At 39.8% G+C, this 26,125-nt stretch overlaps 2 protein-coding genes across 2 annotated transcripts in view; one reads left to right on the top strand and one right to left on the bottom strand.

Moving 5' to 3' along the window:
- Hbs1 (translation elongation factor EF-1alpha (GTPase) HBS1) overlaps positions 1-26,125 on the bottom strand; it is a 196,445-nt gene that overhangs the window by 41,457 nt on the left and 128,863 nt on the right. The gene's annotated exons all lie outside the window — the stretch shown is intronic.
- The window catches only part of Gudu (Armadillo repeat-containing protein gudu), a 118,519-nt gene that overhangs the window by 2,581 nt on the left and 89,813 nt on the right, over positions 1-26,125 (top strand). The window contains exon 2 of the mRNA XM_076763906.1: positions 18,142-18,448. Coding sequence (XP_076620021.1) covers positions 18,142-18,448 — 307 coding nt within the window. The remainder of the gene's footprint in view (positions 1-18,141; positions 18,449-26,125) is intronic.

The following is a 26,125-nucleotide window of genomic DNA, read 5'->3' as shown; positions in this document are numbered from 1 at the left end:
TATAATTGTCGCCACGATTTTCCGGGCACATTCAATTCTGACGGAAAATTGTTCCAGACAAATGTTGATTGATTTCGAGTCAGCTATAAACTGTAATATACACAATCTAAAAAAATTTTTTTTATTATAAAAAATCAAGGCCATCTTTATTTTTTTAAATAGCATTGCGTAATTTTATCTTCATATTACTGTAGGAGACGAGCCTTCTTCGTCGAATCGCATCGATCGCGGTGAACAGCTGAGCGGACTGAACGTGTCGACTCTGATTAAATGATTGAATGGGTGAATGTATGAGTGCATCGACCTTAGAGACGGAATGTTTATAAACGTTAGGAACATTCGGGAAACAATACCGAATGAGGAACTGGCAAGGGTTAAATGCGAAACGTCAAGAACGTTTTGGAATAATTGAATTACATATATGAATGTGTCAACTCAGATTGAATAAATGATTGATTGTATGAGTGCGTGAACTATGGTAACGGAACATCGATGCGAAGCGACGAGAACGTTCTCGAAACTTGACCGAATGTGAAACCGGCAAGTGTTCGAGAGGGAAGGAATAAAAACACGCGTCCGGAAGACGAGAGTAGATTTTACGTCAGTCAGTTTACGGGGGAACGTTGCGATTACGATTACGAATATCATACAATACGATTACGAATATTTTATATGTTACGTTGCGATTACCGTTATTACAAGTTGTGTTGTACATTACGTTTGCTAATGTTATTTGTTACTATGCGTGTTTTTTCCATTTTTAAGAGTTATACGTTTATTGTATTCGTTCGCGCATTTTTATTAAGGGAATAGATTTTTCCGTTCTAATCCTACATTACTGTAGCTTCTGTCAAAACGAATTCAATAACCTGGTATACTATTATCTTTGGATGACCTTGACTTCAGATATTTAGGTTTAATCAACAGAATATTCTCTCGAATATTCGTAATAACAACAGTGTCAATGAAAGTGTGTGAATAAATTATGTTGACACTTTTCATACCCGTAGATTTTCTTGTGTATCCAAAGGACATTTGCCATACCAAGTTAATTCTTCTAAATGGACTCTGATATTTAATTTCATATTTCTATTACAACATTAAACACGTAATCTCATAGTTACAACGTTGATACGTTGCTCATATTCAGCAAATGTGATAAAATATTGAATATGGAAAAAATATTCGGAGGAACATTAGCCGTGTTCAAAAATGTTTTGAAAATTAAAAAGTTTTTAACAGAGCATGGAGTGTTTGAAAAAAGGAAAATAAATAATTCAAAACCAGTTACAAATGATGACAATATTTGTTGTATACGGGATAATTAAACGAAACACGCAGCCTCACAGCACGAGATGTCGATATATACAGGGTGTTCGGCCACCCCTGGGAAAAATTTTAATGGGGAATTCTAGAGGTCAAAATAAGACGAAAATCAAGAATACCAATTTGTTGATGAAGGTGTTACGAGCACGAGCGCGAGATCCTGGATTCGGTCGAGGGCAGTACTCGACCGGTGGTTTTAGGTATGGTTAGGAGAGAGAAAGGAGTTCCGGACGAACTAGGGGCTCTATACCCTGGGAGCCATAGGAGTAGGTTACGTGGACGAACCAGGGGCTCTATACCCTGGGAGTCACGGGGTCAAATTTATAAGGAAAATGTATGGTATCACGGACGAACCAGGGGCTCTATACCCTGGGAGCCGCTAGGAAGGAGTGGACGAACCAGGGGCTTTATACCCTGGGAGCCACGTAGGTTTTTAGGAAGTTTTAGGATCTTGCTCTATCGTGGGGGTACACCTCAAGCGGTAAAGGTATACCGAGTTCGTGGGATACTCCTCGTCTTACTGTTAATATGGTTCAGGGTTGTATTGGTTGAATAATGCAAGTCAGTATAACTACTTGTATGTATTCTATTCGATGCTCAAGTACAATGGTGTATTAACAAAACTAGTACTATTGCTTGATTACCACGACGGCGAGAGTTTTAAATCGGCTTTTACGCGGCGCGTTCGCGGGAGCTACTACTCGGTTTAGACGATTGAAACTCATAATTAAAATCACTACGGTAGGATGTTGCTCGAAAGGGATTATAACCCGATGTTGCTTCGAGTATCAAAGTAACGTCGTCTCGAGAGTTTTAGGAAAACTGAGCTCCTCGAGTAAGAAATTGCGGCCCTTATATACTGGAAATTACTCGGTACAGTGGCGGGGCATTACCATATAAGGCAATGAAAACTGGGCCGGAAGTGCACATACGGCATGAGTCAACCCCGTTCGAGGGGTTGTGCGCTAGATAATCGAGCCAACGCCCAAGCCACCAAACGTTTCAGTCCCATACATGAATGATGTAACAAAGGTTTTGTTAAAAAGTTATTAACAATTAAATTCAAAAATTTCAAATCCTTCTGGAAAAATTATTTTCGGTTGCGGGGCTGAATTACAATCATTTTTGGTGAATACACATACCCATGAAATCCTATCCACTTTCGAGAAAAAAATTCGAGTAGATACTGAAATTTTTAGACGAAACTAAAAAATTTCAAATCATACTAAAAAAATTATATTTAGTTACAGGGGTCAATTACAATCATTTTTGGTCATTATACATACCCCCGAAATCCTACGCACTTTCGAGGAAAAAATTCCTTACCGAAAATCTAATTAGGTGTCCAAATTTTTCGACGTAAAAAAAAAATTTCAAATCGTTCTGGAAAAATTATTTTCGTTTGGGGGGGTCAATTGCAATCATTTTTGGTGAATAGACATACCCCCGAAATCTTGCGCATTTTCGAGAAAAAAATTCAGTACGGGTGAAACTTTAAACGTCAATAACTTTTTAACGAAGCCTCCATCAACAAATTGGTATCCTTGATTTTCATCTTATTTTAGCCTCTAGAATCCCCCAGTAAAATTTTTCCCAGGTGTGGCCGAACACCCTGTATATTTGATTACATATTTACACTTTTAGTCTCACATGAGTCGTAAGACTACGCTGAGGTTTTTTTCAGAATTTTATTAAAACGTTTATACAAATATGTCCCGCATATGTCAGCGGAGTTAAGACTAAGAGTGTTCGGTTCTCGTGTAGCTCCTATTTAAGGGGCTGGAAAAAACACCTTTGGTGGGGTAAGGGTGCGTATTCTGAGAAAAGGGAAAGTTTTAGATGTAAAGGATGTGTCATCTGAAACAGGGTATAATACCTTCTTGAGTGCTTTTTAGGAAAACTCCGTTTTCCTAAGTTTATGTATCCGGTTGATGCGAAAGTGGTGACACAAAAAGGACATGATAGGGATCAGGGGTTGACAGGTAGGGGATGAATTTATGTATCCAGCAAGCATTGCCGTGCAGGGATACCAGGTATACGCAACACATGGTACCTCGCTACGTGGAGAGTGCGAGCCGTTGCGAATTGTTTGTATACAGGGTGTTCGGCCACCTCTGGGAAAAATTTTAATGGGGGATTCTAGAGGTCAAAATAAGACGAAAATCAAAAATACCAATTTTTTGACTGAGGCCTCGTTAAAAAGTTATTAACAATTAAATTCAAAAATTTCAAATCGTTCTGGAAAAATTATTTTCAGTTGCGGGGATCAATTACAATCACTTTTGGTGAATAGACTGTTACGAGCCAGGGCCGTGCAGCGCGCGTGGCCTGCGAGTGCGAGAGAGAGTATGGAATATGGTATCAATTTGTTAGTTAGGTACACGGACGAACCCGATGCGAAATCGGGGAGCCGCTAGGATAGTTGATAACGAGGACGAACCTGATGCGAAATCAGGGAGCCTCTGGGATGGAGTCACGTACGGACGAACCTGGTGCGAAACCAGGGAGCCGTAGGAGGGTGAAACGTCGTGAACGAACCCGATGCGAAATCGGGGAGTCACTAGGATTGTTGATAACGACGCAGACGAACCCAATGCGAAATCGGGGAGCTGCTAGGAGGTTGGAAGAAACGCAGACGAACTCGATGCGTAATCGAGGAGCTGCTGGGAGGTTGGATAAATCACAGACGAACCTGATGCGAAATCAGGGAGCTGTAGGATGCGGACGAACCTAATGCGAAATCAGGGAGCCGCTAGGATGGTAATAGATTGCGTGGACGAACTCGATGCGTAATCGAGGAGCCACTAGGTTGTAAGAGGTTGTATTTGGATTTGGGGATGTGTTAATTGAACTCGTAACTATGAATTATTAAATATAATATAACCCGAGCGGTAAGGTTATATTATTATGGGAACGTTTAACTAATAATAATCGCTTTATATAATTATGGGTTAAAGAAGTTGGGTAACTCTGATTTGATAATAAAAGTAGATGTATTCTTAAATCAACAAATAAAATACAATTGTTTCGTGTATCTTGTGTCGCGATCAAAGAATGATTATATTTACCTAAAAAGATCTTGCGCGGTGTTGACGCACTGGCGATGCGGGGGTATGTCAGTTGAAAGTAATGGCCGCAATAGAATTTATGCCGGTTCACGGATTCTATATGGTATAATATTGATACGACAGGGAACTGTAGCCCGATCTCACAAATACAACTGACTAACAAAAATCGTATACGCGTAACGAGAGTCGTGGAGTTGACACTAAGCGTGACGGTACGATTATGATCCCCCGAGTAACGAAATCACGGGGTTTATATACCAAAAAATCTGTGTGGGGCGGATTCAAAAGTACGTTAGAAATCACCGTGTGCACTATTCTCCGAATTGCATTAATTAACGAGCTGCTCTATTCTCCGAATTGTATTAATTAACGGGCTGCTGCATCGCGACGGAAGTGACCCCCATTTCAAAGGTTAGATAAGTAGCAGGGCGATTTCCTAATGCACGCAAGTGGCAAGAAAAATTTAAGGAACGAAACGTTCGACATACGTAACAAGACATACCCCCGAAATCTTGCGCATTTTCGAGAAAAAAAATCAATACGGGCGGAACTTTAAACGTTAATATTGGTTTGGTATTCTTGATTTTCGTCTTATTTTGGCCTCTAGAATCCCCCATTAAAATTTTTCCCAGGGGTGTCCGAACACCCTGTATATCCTACCGGCTCGTCGCTTTTTTCTTAAGCTGCCGACACCGGCGACACACCTATCGTTACCCGTGGAAATACGAATCTTTTTCCGAGTATAATGTAACAATATTATTATAGTATTTGTATTGTACGCGTAGTGAAATACGTATTTGCTCTCTTGAACGCGTACCTCACACGCCTACTTAAATTAGTGTGAGTGTTTAGGGTTTCGTGAAACAGCAAGACTTGTTAATGTACGTTAACCTTTTTATTTACAAGATTAAAGCTGTCGAGGTCTAGAGTGATGGTCTGTCTCAATCGGAGTTCGAAAAGGTTCTCTGGTCGGAGTTGTGTTTTGCGCACTTTTCGACTTGTTCACGGTTACCATTGGTTAGATGTATTTTGTGGAAAGGTGGGATGTATGAATTCTAATAGGCTGGTTACGAAGAGGGTGGATCAGGAAATAATCTTGGGGCGGAGCTTGAATGTTTAAACATTTTGGGGAAATTTGTTCGTTTAATTAACCGGGAAGGTTTATGGGGGTAATTAACACGTGAGGTGCAGCTGTCGAGGAACTCTGGATTTATGGACGGTTCTGGTCGCGAAAATACTTGATGGTCGCAGTCCTAAAAATCCAGCTACCTGTATTGGGCTCAAATGCCCTTGTATCTAAAAAGACCTATTCTTAAGTATTTCGCTTCGCGACAGTATTAGTACATTTCGAACAAAATCCGCACGCTTCCATTCGTTCTGTAACATTTAACATTGGGTTATCTACATATGTTATTAATAGAATTATGAAGAAGAATAGTTAACATCCTTATAAAATTAACAAAGTGCAACACTTATGCGTAACGGGTGAAAAACGACGTCTAAATTTTATAATACGGCTTGTTGATGCATACAAATGGAATCCTGAGATCCTAAATAATATTAAATCAATTTCGATGGATTGTGAGGCTGTTATGTTCCGCGTTCACACTGCTGTTCGCGAGAGAAACGGTACATCAAAGGAACTGTTTGCAAGCTTCAAGTGTGTCTGGACGCGTTTGTAACATAATTTTATAGAACTCGACTAGCTCGCAATTGTCGTCAGATCCTAGTAAGCGTTCGAATGAACAGCACGATGTAGTGGACAGACTCAAACATCGAAATGCTAATAGAATTATATCGCAACAGTCTATGTTTGTGGAATGCGAAAAATATTGAATATAAATTAAAAAATGGAAGAATGAATGCGTAGGTAAATATAGAGCCCACAATAAAGTGTGATGTTAGTGAAGTTGAAAGAAAAATAAAAGTTATTCTGTCTTAATTTCGAAGGGAAAAACAAAAAATTGATAAAAATGCAGCTGCTGCGACAAACAAATCTTGTTCAAACATTTTTAAAGTCTGTACATTGACATCCATATAAAGCAAAAATTAATAGCGAACTGCCCATGAATTCAAAACGAGCAAGCTTATAACTGTTCGTGAGTAGTTTGCAAGCTGCTCGCAAACTCCAGTTTGAGTACGCTGCTGTTTCCGTTAGCGAATAACTTCACGAGCTGCTCACGAACTATTTTCTCCCATGTGGACGCGGCATGACGTTGAAGATTTGAACATGTGAATAAGAGAACAATAGAAGAAATGAACAGAGGAGAAGGTAATTATTTACTTTAGCGATTCCTCACCGATTTCGATGACCTTGAAATATGTTGTTAAGGTCACTGTTATGAAGATTTTTTCTTTATACATGTTACCGCCACTCGGCCTTAGTTTCCGAGATTTTTCATCAAAAATATTGCTGCTACTACAATGACTTGTGTCTATACGTACGTGACTGTAGCAGCGTGTGTGTAAGCGTTGAATCGCAGATTGTTTATTGTTTCTATAGATACATCGAGGCGACCGGCAATGGATGCGTATAACGGGTGTGCTTAAAAACTCGATTCGAGTAGCTGGCCGCCTAACGTTACAAACCTAACTATTCTACCTAGTAATTAATATAATGAATTAGGTCTGGGTTAGTTTATTTTATACATTATTTGTATACTGATATTTGAATATTGGTTTGTACCAAGTTAATATGGTGTAAATATTATGATTGAACATCGAACGTTGTTGGCGTGAAACAAGAGCGAATATTCCACGATATGGGACCCGGAAAGAGCATTATGTCGGTTACATAGCTGAGTTTTTGTTTCGACAACAATATGATTTCAATACAAGAATACCTGCATTTTTTGATATAATGGCAGACATTTTTCCAATTTCTGTTAATAGTAACGATAATAATAATAATAGTAAAGAATAAAGTACAATATTTTATCTCCAACGCAACCAGAGGCTAATTCAGACATAAAATTATTTTTGCAAATATCTCGAAAACAAAGGGCGAGCGGCGGTAACATGTATAAAGAAAAAGTATTCATAACAGTGATCTTGACAACATACTTCAAGGTCATCGAAATCGGCGAGGAATCACTAAAGTAAATAATTACCAAAAATGTTTCCTATTGAAGTTAATCAGTATCTAACGGACAAGAAATTGCAGTTGCTTAAATTCAAAAAAAAATTAATTTCTGACCTGACCAAATTAAGCCCTGATCATAATCTAAGGACCTTAGCTACTCGTATTTCTGTCAATTCTCTTGTTTCGGAAGCTGAAACATGTAAACATTGACACCTATTTGAGTATTCGACCTCGCTATATCGTAGCCCGGACTATATGTACAGGGTGTTCAGCTAACCTTGGGAAAAATTTTAAAGGGAGATTCTAGAGGCCAAAATAAGACGAAAATCAAGAATATCAATTTCTTGACTGAAGCTTCGTTAAAAAGTTATTAAAAAATTAAATTAAAAAATTTCAAATCGTTCTAAGAAAATTATTTTCGGTTGCAGGGGTTAATTACAATCATTTTTGGTGAATGACATACCCTCGAAATCTTGCGCATTTTCGAGAAAAAAATTCAATACGGGCGAAACTTTAAACGTTAATAACTTTTTAACAAAGCCTCCATCAACAAATTGGTATTCTTCATTTTCGTCTTATTTTGGCCTCTAGAAAGCCCATTAAAATTTTTCCCCGTGGGTGACCGAACATCCTGTATATGGGAGTTCGGGACTAAACTAATAACTCTTAAACTATTCAATTTTCGACCTAAAGCCTCTAATACTTTTGTCAAAAGGATACAAAGATGTATCGATTTATAAAAAAAAACAAACAATTCAATTTTATTAAAAAAATCAAGGTGATCTTAATTTTTTATTGAATAAAAAAATTGTTATAATGAGAAAAATCAACATCGTTTATGAAAGAGATTTTGCGTTTCACTATTAATCAAATGAAAAAGAAATAGTTTTGTCACGTAGCCGTGCAAAGCAGTGGCACGGCCCGGCCGTGCCAACTTGTGCCGCGCTGTGGAGACGTAGCTTTATGCTCCCACTCTTCAGTTGGTCTATCCCCCAACCAGATCTGAGAAACCTCTTTTCCGCTAGTAATCTAATATTCTTTCTCTTCAATTAGTCTCACTCTTCGCCACTTCACTTACTCTTTTTTTTTTGTACGTGGGGAAATCCTCATGGACACTCGCGGGCCCGCAAGAAGGGAGGGTCAGCGCGTAGTGCCGGACTTTTAACGACTAAAACCCTACGGTGACCATTCTCAGGCACCTGACGGGGGATCAGGAATTCTAGTGAGCCATCATAGAGTCCCCCGCCGCGCTGTGCCTTTTCAGGCTCCTCCCGATCAGAGGCACTCCACCCAATGCATTCCCACTCAACCGCAGGCACCTGATCACTAGCGCCCGCGGTTCCGTGACATGGGACTAATTGTAAGCCGCCGGCTACGGAGCCATGTCAGCCGCAGGACTCACTCAGGGCCAACTGGCCAACCTGCGGCCTTAGGTAAAACCCGCGGCAAATATCCCATGCCTCAGCCCACTCACAGACACACATTCATACACGCAACACATTCATACCGGTGTTTGGTCTGCGGGAGCTTTCGCTCCAACCTTCGGGATGCCATGCGAGGATGCAGTCACCAGCCTTCGCAGGTTGATAACCTCATCCCCGCATCCCATCCCAGCGGCTGCCCCTATCCGCCACCTGGGGACGCGCCACGTAGGGGTTCACCTGCCCTTTTTTTTTTTTTTTTTGTACGTGGGGAAATCCTCATGGACATAGTGTCGGACTCTTATCGACTAAAACCCCACGGTGACCATCCTCAGACGCCTGGTAAGGGACTGGGAACTCTAGTGAGACATCACAGAGTCCCCCGCCGCGTCGAGCCTTTTCAGGCCCATCCCGGTGGGAGGCACTCCTCCCACCGCATTCCCACTCAACCGCAGGCGCCTGGTCACCAGCGCCCACGACCCCGTGACATAGGACTAAGCCGCCGACTGGGTGGCCACGTTGGCCGCTGAACTCATCCGCAGCCAACGGGCCAACCTGCAGCCTTAGGTAACACCCGCGGCAAATATCCCATGCCCCGGGCCCCCACACACACACACACATTCACCCACACAAAGCATTCATACCGGTGTTTGGTCCGCGGGAGCTTTCGCTCCAACCACCGGGATGCCATGCGAGGATGCGGCCACCAGCCTCCTCAGGTTGGTGACCCCATCCCCGCATCCCATCCCAATGGCTACCCCTATCCGCCACCTGGGGACGCGCCACGTAGGGGTTCACCTCCCCTGCCGCCTGGACAACCAAACGGGTGCGTGGAAGGGATTCACCTGCCCTGCCGCTTGGACAACCAAACGGGTGCGTGGTCGCCACTTCACTCACTATACCCGGTTCAACGAGAACTGGCACGAAATATAAATAGAGAGATCACATGATCAACGCTGCTGCCGCAGATGAGTGGCTGCTGAATGTCGCTGCTCAGAGACACTTTTTAGCGACCTTTGAGAAGGGCCCTCGCATGATGCATTAAATCCAATCGAGATGATTTAATCGCAAGTTACAAATTATATTGCAGCAAATAATACAATGTTCAGATTTGTGGATGTAAAAAATTTGTTTCACGAATCATTAAAACATGTTACGGTTGAAAATTGGAAAAAAATGCATTGAACATGTTGTTCAGATTATTCAACACAAATTTTGACAATTGGACCATTATATTGTCATGAATTGGATCATTTATAATTTATTAAACTTCTGACAGGTTAAACACAGAAACAACATAAGTTGTTGATAGTATAAATAGATAAATTAAATTTTGAAATATAGTTTTCCGTACCTCAATTTGTATTTGCATTTGTCTCCTTACTTACATTATTATGTAATAACATTTATAATATTTCATTAATAACATCTTATTAATATTGAGGATCAGTACTTTTTGTTCAAAAAAGTACCTTCTTTCCTACTATTTAGGGATCTGGCCATTCTGTTTCGGCTCTGGTGCAACTGTTTATATTTCTTGCCAGTTCTCGTTGAACCGGGCATAGTATCGGAGCTATCCTCTAGTTGTATCTTTGCAGCCTGTGGTCGTATCCATGCATCGATTATGCGCTTATTATAGATTAAGAATTGATTTTAATTTTAATTATAAAAAAATATATACCGACATCAAGTTTTGAATGTGAATATTGTGGCCCTATTACTCTATTGACCAGTAGTGGTATATCAACTGATATGATCGTAGTTGTTAACCTCAGCAAGGAATGAATTATTACTGACATACGATATTTAGATTTAATGTTTTTTAACCCGTAACAGTCGCTAGCTTTTTATACAACCGCAGCGACCACATATTGCTGCCAGATCAAAGGTGACTTGCGACCGTTAAGGGTTAAAGCAAAAAAGCTACTTTCACATTTGTGCGTGGAATCGTACATCGAACAAATCATTAATGCTAAAACAACAAGTTTTGGATGCTTATCGACGGATAATAGCTTAAAAAATTCGAATCCATGTTCGTTTTCGTTCACTAGAAATGTATCAACTTGCATTTTATACAGTTCCAGTATAGAATATTTTGGTTTTCGACAATACATTCTTTGGGGTTGTTGAAGATCAATACATCACTTTCTAATGAATTGGTCTTCAAATCTTTTTTTGAATTGTTTATCTGAATTTTCTATCACTGACACATATTTCACAAAATTTACATCTGGATATGAATTTTTAATTTCCTTGCAGGGTGGAAAATGATATAATTAATGATATAATTTTTGCTTTTCTAGTTCTGCAATAGATAGTTTTAATTGATTTTGGAAACCACTTATGTGAGTTATTAAATCACATATTGTTTGTTATTGTTTTTGTAACTTAGTGTCTTTGAAATCTTTGAACTTTTTTTAAATATCCTTTATTTTTAGTTTAATATTATTTTTTTTTAATTCTGATATTACATTTCTTAAAGCAAAGAAACGCCACAAGCTTTTTCCAGTATTCAACCAGCATACGTCAGTGTGCAATGCCAAATAATCCTCATATGAAGCATTTACGTTTTGTAAAAAATTGTTTAATTTTCGATGGGACAATGTTTTGTTTCTTCTTCTTGCTATGTTGGTGACTTTCGTGGCTATCTTCATCATCGTAGTAAGTATTACAATCTTCCTGAACAATGTCTCTTTGTGTATTATACAGTGGAAAGTTGGGTATTTAACAGCATTTTATTACTCTACTTATACCTACTCTGCACTGTAAAGTAACTGTGCCAGGAGTCGACCGTTTGAAGTTTAAGGCATAGTGAATATATGTTTTATACACCATTCAATTTATACCTAAAATATCTAAAAATATGCAGAAGCGTTCTTTGTACCAGTAATTGCTTGGGAATGGTTCAAGTTCAACCTTTCGTATGTCAGTAGTTAACTATTATAACTATAAGGATATTTTTGCATTAATTTCTAAAACTAAGGCCAGATGGCAGTTAAATGCATAGGAAACAATTATTCAGAATGTCAATGAACTTGACAACATACAGTAGGTTACAAAAGTAAGTAAACAGTATGTTATGAAAAAGTATGTGTATAAAGATAAATATTTATTTTTATAAAATGAAATTAATATTTATTCATACTATGCCAAGGTACTTAAGTAACTAAATCAAAAAAAATTTTAATTATTTAATGTTCTATTTAAAGAAAAAATAAAAAAGCAAAACATGTTATGAATGTATGCCACAAAAATAAGTAAACAAAAATTATATACAAGGATTAATATCCACAAGCATGTACATTTTGAAGTGTCATTCTACTGCATTTATTTTACTTTCTTGTAAATATTGAGTAACAATTTTCGCTTTGTGAATGGGTGCACTATCTTGTTGAAGGATGAAATCATTACCTATTAATCGTTTTCCTTCTGAAATTATAACTTCTTTTACTTTTAGATAGATTTGCGAATTTACTTTTCGTTTAAAAATAATTATTTTCCTTGCTACAAAATATAAGTATTCCCAACCATAATACCTTATTTCATTGATTTTAACGTTGCTTTTGCACACTCATATGGTGGTAATTCTGTTTGTCTTCTACAGATATACATTCGTCGATGGCTATACTTTTGTAGCGGCCCAATTATAGCCACTACGCCAGTGCTAGTATATGAATGGAATGTAAGGATAGTTTTAAGCTTGCTATTTTTCCATTTTCCTAGGGTCTCGTGCGAACCTGGTCGTCCTGTTAAATACTTGGCACCAGAGCCGTACGAGGCGCCTGTTTTCCTTCAAGGTTTCGCCTGGGCCTCGGACCACACCGATCCGGGCCCGGCGAGCCTCTTGACTTCTATTGTTCTCTTTCACTGTAGCTAAACTTTCCCTACGTTAAGTATTTTCCAATTTCGCATTTCCGTCTTCCTATCCTATCTCTTTTTCTCTCCCTTTACTATTAGGATAAGGCTATGTATACAGGGTGTCCCGTAAATGGTGTAAGAACCGGAAATGTGGGGTAGCTGCGACGATTCTGAACAACAATTTCCTTTGCAAAAATATCGGATAGGGCTTTGTTTTTTAATTTTTAACGAAAAATACTGACGAATCACGGCGCACGCTTTCTACGCGCTCAGGGCCGTCCGAACTAAGAGGATACGTCGAGGAACGAATACAAATAATTAAAAATACTACCACTGCAACTGTTACCTCTGTGGATTGGATAAATCAGTCAGCTAAATCAAATTTATTAATTATTTGTATTCACTGTTTCCAAGGAAGAAGGAATAAAATGTGGGAAGATGCTCTCGGAATTTTTAGGAAATTAATCCTTCGTACCCGAGTTTCGCTTCTCGCCAGAATGTTTTAAAATTAAAATAAGAATTATCATCAGAAAATTAAAATAAATACGGTAAGAACCATTTGTAACTGTTTGTTATTAAAAACTGTACTGGAAAAGCAGACTGGATTTGTGCGTCCCAAAACATTCCTCGAATGCAAAGGGTTAATAAAGAAATAATTGAAATTCGACTTACCCATTTACCTGCAAGTTGACCTGCTGCGCTGACAATAGGGCCCGGTTAGTGCACCGCTGTTGATTACGGCAAGGTCGAAGACCCCAACGAAAATCAGCTGATGGGACGGCCCGGTCACTGCACCCGCTTCTTACCTCGAAAACACTTCACAGCACAGTTACTGGCACTTTTCACTTTCACATTTTCAGGGTGAGAAACGGGTACAGTGACCGGGCCGTCTCATCAGCTGATTTTCGTTGGGGTCTTCGACCTTGCCGTAATCGACAGCGGTGCACTAACCGAATTTGTCAGCGCAGCAGATCAACTTGCAGGCAAATGGGTAAGCGAATTTCAATTATTTCTTTATTAACCCTTTGCATTCGAGGAATGTTTCGGTACGCATAAATCCAGTCTGCTTTTCCAGTACAGTTTTTAATAACAAACGGTTACAAATGGTTCTTACCGTATTTATTTTAATTTTCTGAAAATAATTCTTATTTTAATTTTAAAACACTGTGGCGAGAAGCGTCACTCGGGTGCGAAGGATTAATTTCCTAAAAATTCCGAGAGCATCTTCCCACATTTTAGTCCCTCTTCCTTGGAAATAAATAATACGATACAAATAATTAATAAATTCGATTTAGCTGGCTGATTTATCCAATCCGTAGAGGTAACAGTTGCAGTGATAGTATTTTTAATTATTTGTATTCGTTCCTCGATGTATCTTCGGTGCACATCTTGTTACCTACCCGACGCGGTGGCTCTCTTAGTTCGGACGGCCCTGAGCGCGTAGAAAGCGTGCGCCGTGAATCGTCAGAATTTTTCGTTAATAATCCGAATCTTTTCGTTAATAACAGAATCGTCGCAGCTACCCCACATTTCCGGTTCTTACGCCATTTACGGGATACCCTGTATATGCAAGAGAATTTTGAAGAAAGAATCTCAGTCTGTTATAGAGACGTGTTATGTTCAGTCTCGTAAAGACGTAGTCGAATTCATGAAGTCAGTCTGTTAAACAACATTAACCGCGGAAATAAACATTAAATAATTGTGGAGTATATTGTGGGTTGTTATTTGACCTCCACCCCCTCCCTCGCCCCCGCCCTCACTTTAATCTAATCATAGATTCCTCAGTCCAAAGGTTTCAAAACATGTTTATTGTGAAATTCTATTCATTTCATGAGGTTTTTCTTGTTTAAATTGGGCAACATTTGTGCAACGCGTCTGTTTTCCTAAAACCCATAATCGACGGCAGATAGTTTCAGTGCATGGTGTGAAACTTTCACTTAATAATTTTCTACGTATTTTTAGAACTGATAGAAAGTGATCTGAATTAGAAATATTAACTATTCTCTTATCTACTCGTATAGTAGTAACCTTTGGAGATCCAGATTTTGGTGTAACTGAAACTCGTCCAGTATTCTTATAAATAGTAACTATTTTAAAAATAACTGCCGATGTTTTATTAAAAAATTTAGCAATTTCTCGATAAGTGTTTCCTTCTATTTTCATATTAATAACAACTCTTCTCTCCCCATTTGTTAAATGCCTTTTTCAGCCACATTTTCGGATAACCCTAAGAAATATAGCGCAAATGTTAAATATAAACCAACAAATTAAAAGGTGTACTACAATAATTAAGCAATATAACCAAAATACATCGATATGGCGGCTAAATACTATGAATTTATAATATAACACAAATAGTACAAAAATACACCTTAATAGCAGAATGTACAATAAAAAAACAAAATGTTTACTTACTTTTGTGGCCTACTGTATATATTTCAAGGTCATTGAAATTGTTACAATGTATCTTTTTCTATAAAATTATCCACGATTTACTTAAATACCCTTATTCAAAACATATTACATGGATTTTTATAATTTTCTGTTTTGTATCTCATTATTTGCAACACCTAATGTAATAAATGTAGTTTATTTATCAGTAGGAGCGTTTTATTAGTGAATAATTTAAACAAAAGCTGTCTTTAATTTATTTTTTTTATATTAATAAATAATTTAATTAATCAAAATCAATCAAAACAACTTTATTTTGAATAAATTAAATTAAACTTAACGAAGATTTTTTAGTAGACGAATTCTCACTTGTAGTTTGGATGTAAAAAGAAGCCTTACAAAACATTGGAAAACGTCTGGTATAGAGGGTGTTCGGCCACCCCTGGGAAAAATTTACATGAGCGATTCTAGAGGCCAAAATAAGATGAAAATCAAGAATACCAATTAGTTGATGGAGTCTTCGTTGCAAAGTTATTAACGTTTAAAGTTCCGCCTGTAGAATGGCAATCTGCGTACAGCTGCGTTCACGCGGAAGGTTGTGGCAGGCCAGTGTTAGTGGTTCTCACGCAGCATGAAAAATTCTACTTACCGACGCTATCGACAGCCTTAGATTTTTGTCCACTTATGGAAATGCGAACACCTTACGTTGAATAAGATTCAACCTGTCTTATGAAAATCCAGAAGGGCATATCAAAACTCGCCCCACGAGATTTTCACAGAGAAAGGAACTGTTATTAATTTTTCAAATACACTTTAATTTAAAAATGTAAAAAGGAATTTAATAAGTATTCGCCGATTGTTTATATCACTGTATTTCTTACATGCTACTTAATACATAACTGAATGAAATATGTTTAAAATGTGTCGCGTGAACTGTCTTGACTGATTCTTTTGTACGATTGACTAGCTGACCGAATACGTGCCGATGCTGCCCTTTGTCTCCACTGAGTGTAGAGTGCATATATGTGTGTGTGTGGGGGAGGGGTGTAAGAGAGAGAGATAAGCGAGGCGAGTGACGTAGAATCGAGGTCCTTTTCGGCATTTGTTTCTCAGAACCCCGTCCATCGATGGCACAGTCAGCTGCTAGTATCGTTACATTCTTCGACGTGAACGCAAATCAATGCGAAAATTTAATTTATCCTACGATTACTTTTTACATTTTTAAATTGTAGTGTATTTGAAAAATTAAGGACGTTTCTATTCGTAAGTAACTCGGAAGAATCGTGGTGCACGTACACATAGCCACTCACGAATAACATAATCGCGGTGCGTATTCATTTAATTGCATAGGATTATTTGTGGATACTTGCGGACATTGTGGACGATCGTGGAGCGTGTATGATCGCGTGTGGGTAATTTTTGTGCACAACGTTGTGGTATTGAAAGTGACATTCACCCTTTCTCTGTGAAAATCTCGTGGGGCGTGTTTTGATATGCCCTTCTGGATTTTCATAAGACAGGTTGAATCTTATTCAACGTAAGGTGTTCGCATTTCCATAAGTGGACAAAAATCTAAGGCTGTCGATAGCGTCGGTAAGTAGAATTTTTCATGCTGCATGAGAACCACTAGCACTGGCCTGCCACAACCTTCCGCGTGAACGCAGCTGTACGCAGATTGCCATTCTACAGGCGGAACTTTAAACGTTAATAACTTTGCAATGCAGACTCCGTTAACGGTAATTATTTAGATTACGGACGGTACTTCCGATTTCAATGATTTTTGAATATATTATAGTACTCAACATTTTGAACAACTTTTTCCTATACATATAACCGCCGCTCGGCCTTAGTTTTCGAGATATTTTCGAAAAACTGTCGGAACTAAACATTAAATTCTGCCTGATCGTGTGCATCCGTGTTACACTTCACGCGTTAGTATGCGATCGCCGTTTTTCTACTGTTTTGCAGGCAGCAGCACACCGACGGACACCAACATATACACATATAATAACGGGTGGGCTTAAAAATCAAATTTAACTAATTTTAGTGATTTTGAATCGAAGTTTATGTCTGGTCGCAGTTAGGCAACCAGAATATTACCTTAGACTCTAACCTAACCTAATTCATTGATTAGGAATATTAGATTAGGTTAATTAGGGTTGGAAATTCCCAAGCGAGCTTCGAGTCCTTCTTTACTGATTATTTTGGAGGGTTCGAGAATACACCAATAAGGTGTTCGACCCCCCTTGTACAGTATTGTCTGGTCGTTTCAAACGTATAAACGTTTGAAACACAAAGAAGTGGGCGAATAACGTCCAAACTTCTTTGTGATTGCCGTTCGGCTTAGGAGACACCGAAGGGAGGCACCTGCGTGTGCCGGCTGCCTCACGGCAGCCGGGAATGAAAAATAGCCTAACCTAACCTAATCTAATATTCCTAATCAATGAATTAGGTTAGGTTAGAGTCTAAGGTAATATTCTGGTTGCCTAACTGCGACCAGACATAAACTTCGATTCAAAATCACTAAAATTAGTTAAATTTGATTTTTAAGCCCACCCGTTATACTATATGTGTATATGGATTGGTGTCCGTCGGTGTGCTGCTGCCTGCAAAACAGTAGAAAAACGGCGATCGCATACTAACGCGTAAGAGATAACACGGATGCACACGGCAGGCAGAATTCAATGCATTAGTTCCGACAGGTTTTCGAAAATACCTCGAAAACTAAGGCCGAGCGGCGGTTATATGTATAGGAAAAAGTTGTTCAAAATGTTGATTTCTATAACATATTCAAAAATCATTGAAATCGGAGGTACCTTCCGTAATCTAAATAATTACCCCATCACCTAATTGGTATTCTTGATTTTCGTCTTATTTTGGCCTCTAAAATTGCTCATGTAAATTTTTCCCAGGGGTGGCCAAACACCCAATAAAATATTGCTTTTTCACAATTTACAACAAATAATGGTTTTTTCCTCATTTTACATGCTAAAAGAATAGAACCGGATATTCCAGAAGTAATAGAACCGGAAGAACCATCAATGCCTTTGGTGTCATTGGTTACTGGAGAACCATTCGGGCCTCAAGTTCGTCCAATCGTCGAAAAAGATGAAGATCAAAGTTCGGACGACGAGCCCGAGTCGGAAAGCGATGATGAACTCAGACACTTAAAAGACGATGCACCAGAAGTACCTTCAGAATTTTGGCATATACAAAAGCTAATTAGATACATGAAAGCGGGTAATCAAACTGCGACTATGGTGGCTGTATGCCTTCTGAAGGATTATGACCTCACCAGTAGGGTAATTCAATCATTTCTTAACAGCTTTCTCTATTTATTAAGTCTTTTTGGTTTATTAGTATATTCTATAAAATGCAGTGCAATACGAATAAATAATGTACAAAAACTTTTGTACGAGCACATATTATTAAAAACGTTAAGTAATGTACATACCTAGTAGTATATGGCTCGTCCATAAATTACGTGAAGTATTTAAACGAAAGAGTTGAGTTCAGTATTTTCCTACACCTTCTTATGAAGGCAGAGGGGGGCGAGGTCAAAATTCATTTTACGTAAGATTTGTAAGGTTCATAGAGATTTTTAAGAATTCTAACAAAAAATTGTTGTTCCATTACTTTTCAGTAATTATTGTTTATGCGTGATAAGTTTGAAATGAATTTGTGATTGGGAAAAGATAATATTCGTTCTTATAAGAATAGAAATCTTATTCTTTTTCCAATCATTAATTCAAATATTACATAAATAATTTTAAAAGTTGTTAAAAAGCTGATGCTTTTAACGACCAAGTCCGGATAGAGGGATCGGATTTTTATTGTGAGAAGTGAATGGGACGCGTTAGATTTTCTTTTTTTTTCAAAAATGTTTATTATAAATTTAAAATAAACTTTCAGAGAAAGTCAAAGTTCTGACGAATCACGGTAATACCAGGCCGCTCGTCGAATCTGCCGCGTTGAGGTTGGACAGGATTCCTATGAACAGAAAAACACGGCTATGTGTTAGACACACGTAAACACATTACACGTATATTCGCCGCGTTTGTGTCCTCACGCTCCTGGCTTTGGGATGCGAATGTATAGGAGCGGAAAATTACGCTCGCTCGTGGACTGTATTCAAATTTTATGGCGTGAAAAGAATTAAACTCCTTTTCGATGCCGATTTAGTCGATTGCCTAGTGGAGGGGGATGCAAGTGGAGGTTGTAAGGCTCCAAATGCACTGATCCCGTGAGTATGCCCACTGAGTCTGTGCGTCGAGTTGCACTGCAGTGCAACGGCACGACCGTCGATCTGCGGCTTCTCTTTAACGTTCCAACAGATGACTTGTTGGCCGAGAGTTGCACTACGAAGCCCGACTGCACGTTGTTCACTACACGAATGCACCACTCGGCGTGATTCATGACAGTATTTTGAACTACGTGGGGGCCTGACCCACGACTCCGTTACCTCTCCGCACAGGTGCTCCTCTAAGCGTTACACCGACGGGATCTGTAGAAGTAAGGAGGCGAAGACCGAATGTCAAACGTCCGAAGTGGACGTTGACCTGACTACAGTGAGCCCACCTGGAGGTTCACCACGTAGGTGCCTCTCTTCGGTGTCTCCTAAGCCGAACGGCAATCACAAAGAAGTTTGGACGTTATTCGCCCACTTCTTTGTGTTTCAAACGTTTATACGCTTGAAACGACCAGACAATACTGTACAAGGGGGGTCGAACACCTTATTGGTGTATTCTCGAACCCTCCAAAATAATCAGTAAAGAAGGACTCGAAGCTCGCTTGGGAATTTCCCGAACGAAACTTCTGGATGCTCTTGTACGAATCGGAATTCGATTCGTTTGACAAGTAAAGACTGAATTAATCTTACGCTTTTTCGAGCTTTAACGAATTCTCAGCTGTGCGAGGTCAATCAGTGGACCCGCACCAGACTGAACATCTGCTCGTTGCACCCTGTATTTAAGAACAGTCTAATCGCTTTTCTTAAGAATTTCTATCTCAAGGTTCGTTCGAGTTCTGCTTGGACACGATCGGGAGCCGATGTGTCTCTGTCAGAAGTCGTTGTAAGACTGTTCGGGTTGACAGCCGAAGATGTCGCCGTGGTACTCTAATTAATCGTTCCGCGGCGCTGTCTAAATTTCGGCAGTCTATCTTTGTCTAATTATTTGCGCGCTACTCTCTCACGATACTGACGTCATCAACCCCGTTGGCACACTCGAATCGAAGGTAATGAGCCGTTACCGATGCCAGAAAAACTAGTAATACACGCGTTTTTCTATCACTGCTTGCTGTACAAATCCTATTAGAGATAATCTCCTTAGAATTGGTACGCTAACAGGATTAATGGTAATTGCGGCCGAGAATAATCGCTCGGCATTATGCAATCTTTAAACAAAAGTTAAAAATAGTGTTTAAATATCGCGATCGTCTGAGAGGAAGAAACTCGGCCGCGATTCCCGTTTCTGTTTGCATACCTAGAAGTGATGCTCTAGAAGGTCGGATTGGCGCCGAATTCCTTCGGCATACAGACAATTAAACCGCGACCATTTACGTATTTTTGCTCGCTGACTTCGCACGAAGAATTGCTTCGAACACCAGTTTCCACTGGTATTGTGTTGTTAGTCCCGAGAGAGAAAAACGTATTATTAATTGAATAGAGATCTACAGTCGAATTCGACAGCGCCGCGCTGCAGTTACGTAGCGCGGCTGAGTCTTCGTCTGCCGATCCTCGCAGATTTCACGAGATAGGTCGATTTATACTATTCGTTTACAGCACGGACGTAAACGGAACGGTTCGGTTCGGGCAAACTTTCTTTCAGCTGTTAAGATACGAGTATTTATGTGTAACGACGCGGATTGGTTTCAACACGTTACGTTTCGAATGGTTACGTCCACATATTCGTGAGCCAACTTCAAACGGGAGTGGATCCTTAGCCGATCTCGCTCCGTCAGAACGTACACGCTCCGAAGAACTTTAGCCTATCTCGCTTTTCATATACGAGTAAATCATTGAACATTTTTGAAGGAGAATATCGTCGTTGCTGCAACTAGAGATTTTTCTAAAACAATCTACCTGACGTTATAGCAGGTTGTAGAGCATGCCGTGCGTGACGCGACCGCAGACGCAGGGTTATGATTGAATGTTGCAGTCGTTGCACCGCGACGAAAGCGACTTGGTGTTGATCGCCTAGAATCCCTTTGAAAGCTATACGGCTTTAATAGGCGATAACGATAGACTGGTATCGCCTCGTGATGAGCTTGCCGTGCTTTAGGCTTTGGAGAACCCACTTTAGTGACCTCGTCGGTTGTGCCAGTGTAGCGTGCAACGAACGGCGGAGTTGAGTATTCGAAGAGCCTTCCTTCCATCCCTACTGCCAACCGTCAAGTCGACAACCGTTGTGTGGTAACTGTATCGTGATTGAAATCATTTGGGACTTCCCTTCCATTGCTGCAAATTAATACAGTCCACTAATTACTGCGCTAAGCGACAGTTAATTTCCCCCTCCGACCACACCAGACTGTCGCTTGGAGCGCGAGGTAAGCAGCTGACGAACGCATAAACGTGACACGTGTCTACATATATTTATACTTTCTGTAAACTTGTCTTACAGAAAGGCCAAACAATAACCGGCAAACAGAGAAGCGATGAGAACCGGCCGAAATCCGAGCCGTCGTCCGATTTCTCTTTGTTTGGTTTTCGGTTTTGTTTACATTTTACAAACTGTATTATATTTTCATTATACTTTTGTAAAATAAATGGCTTGTTTAAGTTTGAAAAACCTTAATTAAGAACTTGTCATAACTTTTTACTCGTCTATTTCCTCGTCCGGACCCCGGTTAAAACCCTCAGTATTCTAACAAATAGCATATAGAAATCTAATTGACGTTAAATAATTGAAAACATAAACGTATTATAATGTATTAAAATTATGTTAACTTTTAATATGTTGTAGTCTTTAACGATAGTTAAACGCAAAAGGCGTTTCAAAGGATTTTTCAAAATTTTCAAATTATTGAAATTACTATAGATATTTCTAAAAGTTATAGCTGCTGAACTACAAAGGATGAGAATGCGTTTCTAGGTGCTTGAAGTGAAGACATTACATGTACAGTATTTTCTCTATAGTATAAGCTCGGAACTCGTCCACGATATAGGCAAATATCGTATCCCCTCTACTTATCCCTACTGCGTACTGTTAGAACCCAGCATTCGCTGTACCGGCGAGTCTGCCTTCCTATGGGCGGTTCCCCAAGATAGCGGCGCGCTTCACGATCGGTCGTCGAACATTGTCATAGGATACGGGTTCAAATTACTGAGGCAATACTAGTGCAATAATACAAATTTTTTATTTTTCCTTTTCTTGTTTCGAAACTTTTAACATGTCTGTGGCAGTTTTCTGATTTAACTAAGATCAAGTACAACATAATTTTTATTATTGTTTTTCATAAATTATAATATACATTTGTCCTTTCTTTAAAGTGTATCCTCATCTGAAAAAAGGAATTGTAATTTAATTGACCTATCATTTATTTGCTGAAATCGTGAGACAACTCAGAGTAAAATAAGTTGGTTAAATAGTTTAAATTCACAAGTTGTATCTTTTTGAGTCATATCACTATTGCAGTAAACGAGCGATACATACATATATACATATACTGAAGTTATGATACGATTTAACTAGTACATATACAATAATAAATCAACAACGAAATTTATCTTTATTTTTTGTTCTTCCTTTTTCTAAACTTCATCAACATATTCGTGACACTTCTCTGGTTAAAATGACACCAAATACGATATACAATTTAGATCTCATTTACTAACGCAATAAGTGATCAAAGGCATGCATCGCTCAGATGACTCCACGTCGGCTGTATCAAAACACTGACGATGTTTACGGGAGCCTATACAGAATCAGTATTTCATTCTGTGATCTCTACCAAGAGAGGTAGAGGTCAGAATTAGAACACCGATTTCGTATAGGCTCGGATAAACGTCACCTGTGTTTCGATACAGCCGACACAAAGCAAAGGAAGCGATAGCAAATTCAACGATGCTCGAGCGCCCAGTCCCTCTTTGTCATATGCTCGCTGTTCTTTTCTACACTCACGCCTCCAATAGGCGTAACAACAAAGTATCAAGAATCGTTTCTCATCCACGATATAGCCGAGCGTTGAGCCCCGAGAGCGTCGCTTCTATAGAGACAATACTGTAGTACCAAATAAAAATTCTTTCAGTTAAAAGAAATTCTTTTTAGTATTTTTTTTTGCAATGTTTCAAACTGATTCCTTACTTTTGTACCGGCGGACTGATTACAAATCTGATAAAATTATAACATTCTCCTATTTGTTCTCTTGCCGAACATTTTTTTACAAACACGGACACTAAGGACCTATGAAAATTAATTTCAGTGAATGCTGGTTAAAAAACTTTTTTTTCTAACCGGTATTACGTATACCGAATGTTTCGTTTTCCTAATTTTTAAAACGTTTTGCAACTCTTATCTATCCATTGGAACGTAAAGTCAGTTCTCACGAAATGCAGCTGCTCGATGGCGAACGCTATATTTGGTAATCTTCGATGTACCCCCGCGCTCACTCCCACAAATTTTTGGGTGTATAAACCCTGCGTTTCTAATAGTTGGTTGCAATATTCGTTTCAAGAACCAGTAGGACCGACCTGCTACAACCTATCGCGCGTACACAGCTGTTCGCAGATTACCGTTCTACAGGCGGATGTCGTCTTGATTTCCTTGTGATTGAGGCTCAGCTGAGGAGACATCCTTTTTTTTTTATTGTACGTGGGGAAATCCTCATGAAATCCTCGGAAATCCGCAGGCCTGCCCGAAGGGAGAGCCGATGGCTAGTGCCGGACTTTTAACGACTAAAACCCCACGGTGACCATCCTCAGGCGCCTGGCGGGGGACCGGGAACTCTAGTGAGACGTCACAGAATTTCCCGCTGTGTCATGCCTTTTCAGGCCCCTCCCGGTGGAAGGCACTCCTCCTACCGCATTTCCACTCAACCGCAGGCGCCTGGTCACCAGTGCCCGCGGCCCCGTGACATGGGACTAAACCGCTGATCGCGTGGCCACGTTGGTCGCAGGACTCATCCGCAGCCAACTGGTCAACCTGCAGGATTAGGTAAAACCCGCGGCAAATATCCCATGCCTCGGGCCACTCACACACACATTCACCCACGCAAAGCATTCATACCGGTGTTTGGTCCGCGAGAACTTTCGCTCCGACCTCCGGGATGCCATGCGGGGATTCGGACACCAGCCTTCTCAGGTTGGCGACCTCATCCCCGCATCCCATCCCAGCGGCAGCCCCTATCCGTCACCTGGGGACGCGCCACGTAGGGGTTCACCTGCCCTGCCGCCTGGACAACCAAACGAGTGCGTGGTCGTCACTTCACTCACTATATCCAGTTCAACGAGATGGTATTTGTACGTGGTATTCCTCCCGATGGACTCACTGTAGTTAGGACGGTGTCAGCTTCGGACGACTGACATTCGGCTCTTGAAACATTACTCTTACGGATCCCACCGGTGTAACGCTTAAAGGAACATCTGTATGGTAGAGTAAAGGATTCGCGGGTCAAGCCTCCATGTTGTTCAAATACTGCTACGTACAACGAATAGATGTGCAACGTGCAGTGAACAACGTGCATTTGGGCTTCGTAGTGTGTAAGGAGATTTGGATTCACACGTGTATATCGCGGTCGGATCTTTAGGCGGCGAATTGCTTTTGAGCCGTTAGTCGGCAAATTCGTTTTCGGGCCTTCAGTCGGCGAATTCGCTTTCGGGTCCATAGGCGGCGAATTCGCCTTCGAGTCGCCGCCGCGATTCCGCGAAGACCTACGCGGGTCACGCATGGCTTTACATAGTGACCGAGTCGTCATATGAAAAACGAAGAAGAGAATCAGGGTATAAAACCCCTAACCACAGAGTTCTGTCTCGACCACCATGTACAACGCATCACTGTTAAAATATATTGTTAGTAATACGCATCTTGTCTTAGTTTCCTCAACCCATTAATTCCTTACAAGTGCAACCTCCATCCAAGTCGCCTGTTGGAACGTTTAAGAGGAGGCACAGAGCGATAGTAGAGCCGTTGCACTGCAGTGCGTTTCGACGCAGACTTGTCAGTGGGCAGACTCACGGGAAAAGTGCATTTGGAGCCTTACAATTAATTCTTTACCTCCACTTGAGACCTCGTTCACTAGACAATCGACTCTGCAGTCGGCGTAGATAAGAAATTAATTCTTTATCTACACTAGGAAATAAATACAGTCCACTAAAGCCTTCGTGTGCTACGAATAGACTGAGTTCCCCCTTTTGCACGCTCGATTATCAGTGCCATGAGTGCAAGGAATCAAACGCAGTATAAATACATAGCCGTGATTTTTCTGTTATAGGAAACCGAGGACAAACAGCTCCGTCCAGAGACCGAGGCGTCTCATATAATACAAACACGTTTGTTTTTGTTAATATTGTAACGGGTTTCAATTTTGTTTCTTTTCTGTTTGATTTATACAATAAACGATTGGTCGTTAGACCAACGAAAATTAAATCAATCCTTTTGTAATCACTTTACCTTTAAACTCTAAGTCAGTCCTCTATCCGGACCTTTTAAGTTAAAACGTAAGCTTTTAACATTAACCTTCCGAAGTGTCACGTACACAAACAAAATGGTTAATCGCGGCCGAGTTTCTTTCCTTCGTACTAATGCGATATTTAAACAGATATGTTAAAATATCGCTGAAGACTACAACTTATCCAAAGTTAACATAATTTGAAAACTTATTTCAAAAGGTGTTCTATTTCGCGTGGAATGACCCAATTTTTATGGCGTAAAAAAGTCACATTGTTGAAAGAATTCAATTTACAAAAGGAAAAAACTACGTGGATACGAAAAATTTTATTTCTTATACAGAAATAGAAAGGTCAAATATCTGGAATCTAATAT

The sequence above is a fragment of the Colletes latitarsis genome, chromosome 4, assembly GCF_051014445.1.
Source record: "Colletes latitarsis isolate SP2378_abdomen chromosome 4, iyColLati1, whole genome shotgun sequence".
In the NCBI taxonomy this organism is placed as follows: Eukaryota; Metazoa; Arthropoda; class Insecta; order Hymenoptera; family Colletidae; genus Colletes; species Colletes latitarsis.
This window is presented reverse-complemented; position numbering and strand designations above follow the sequence as displayed.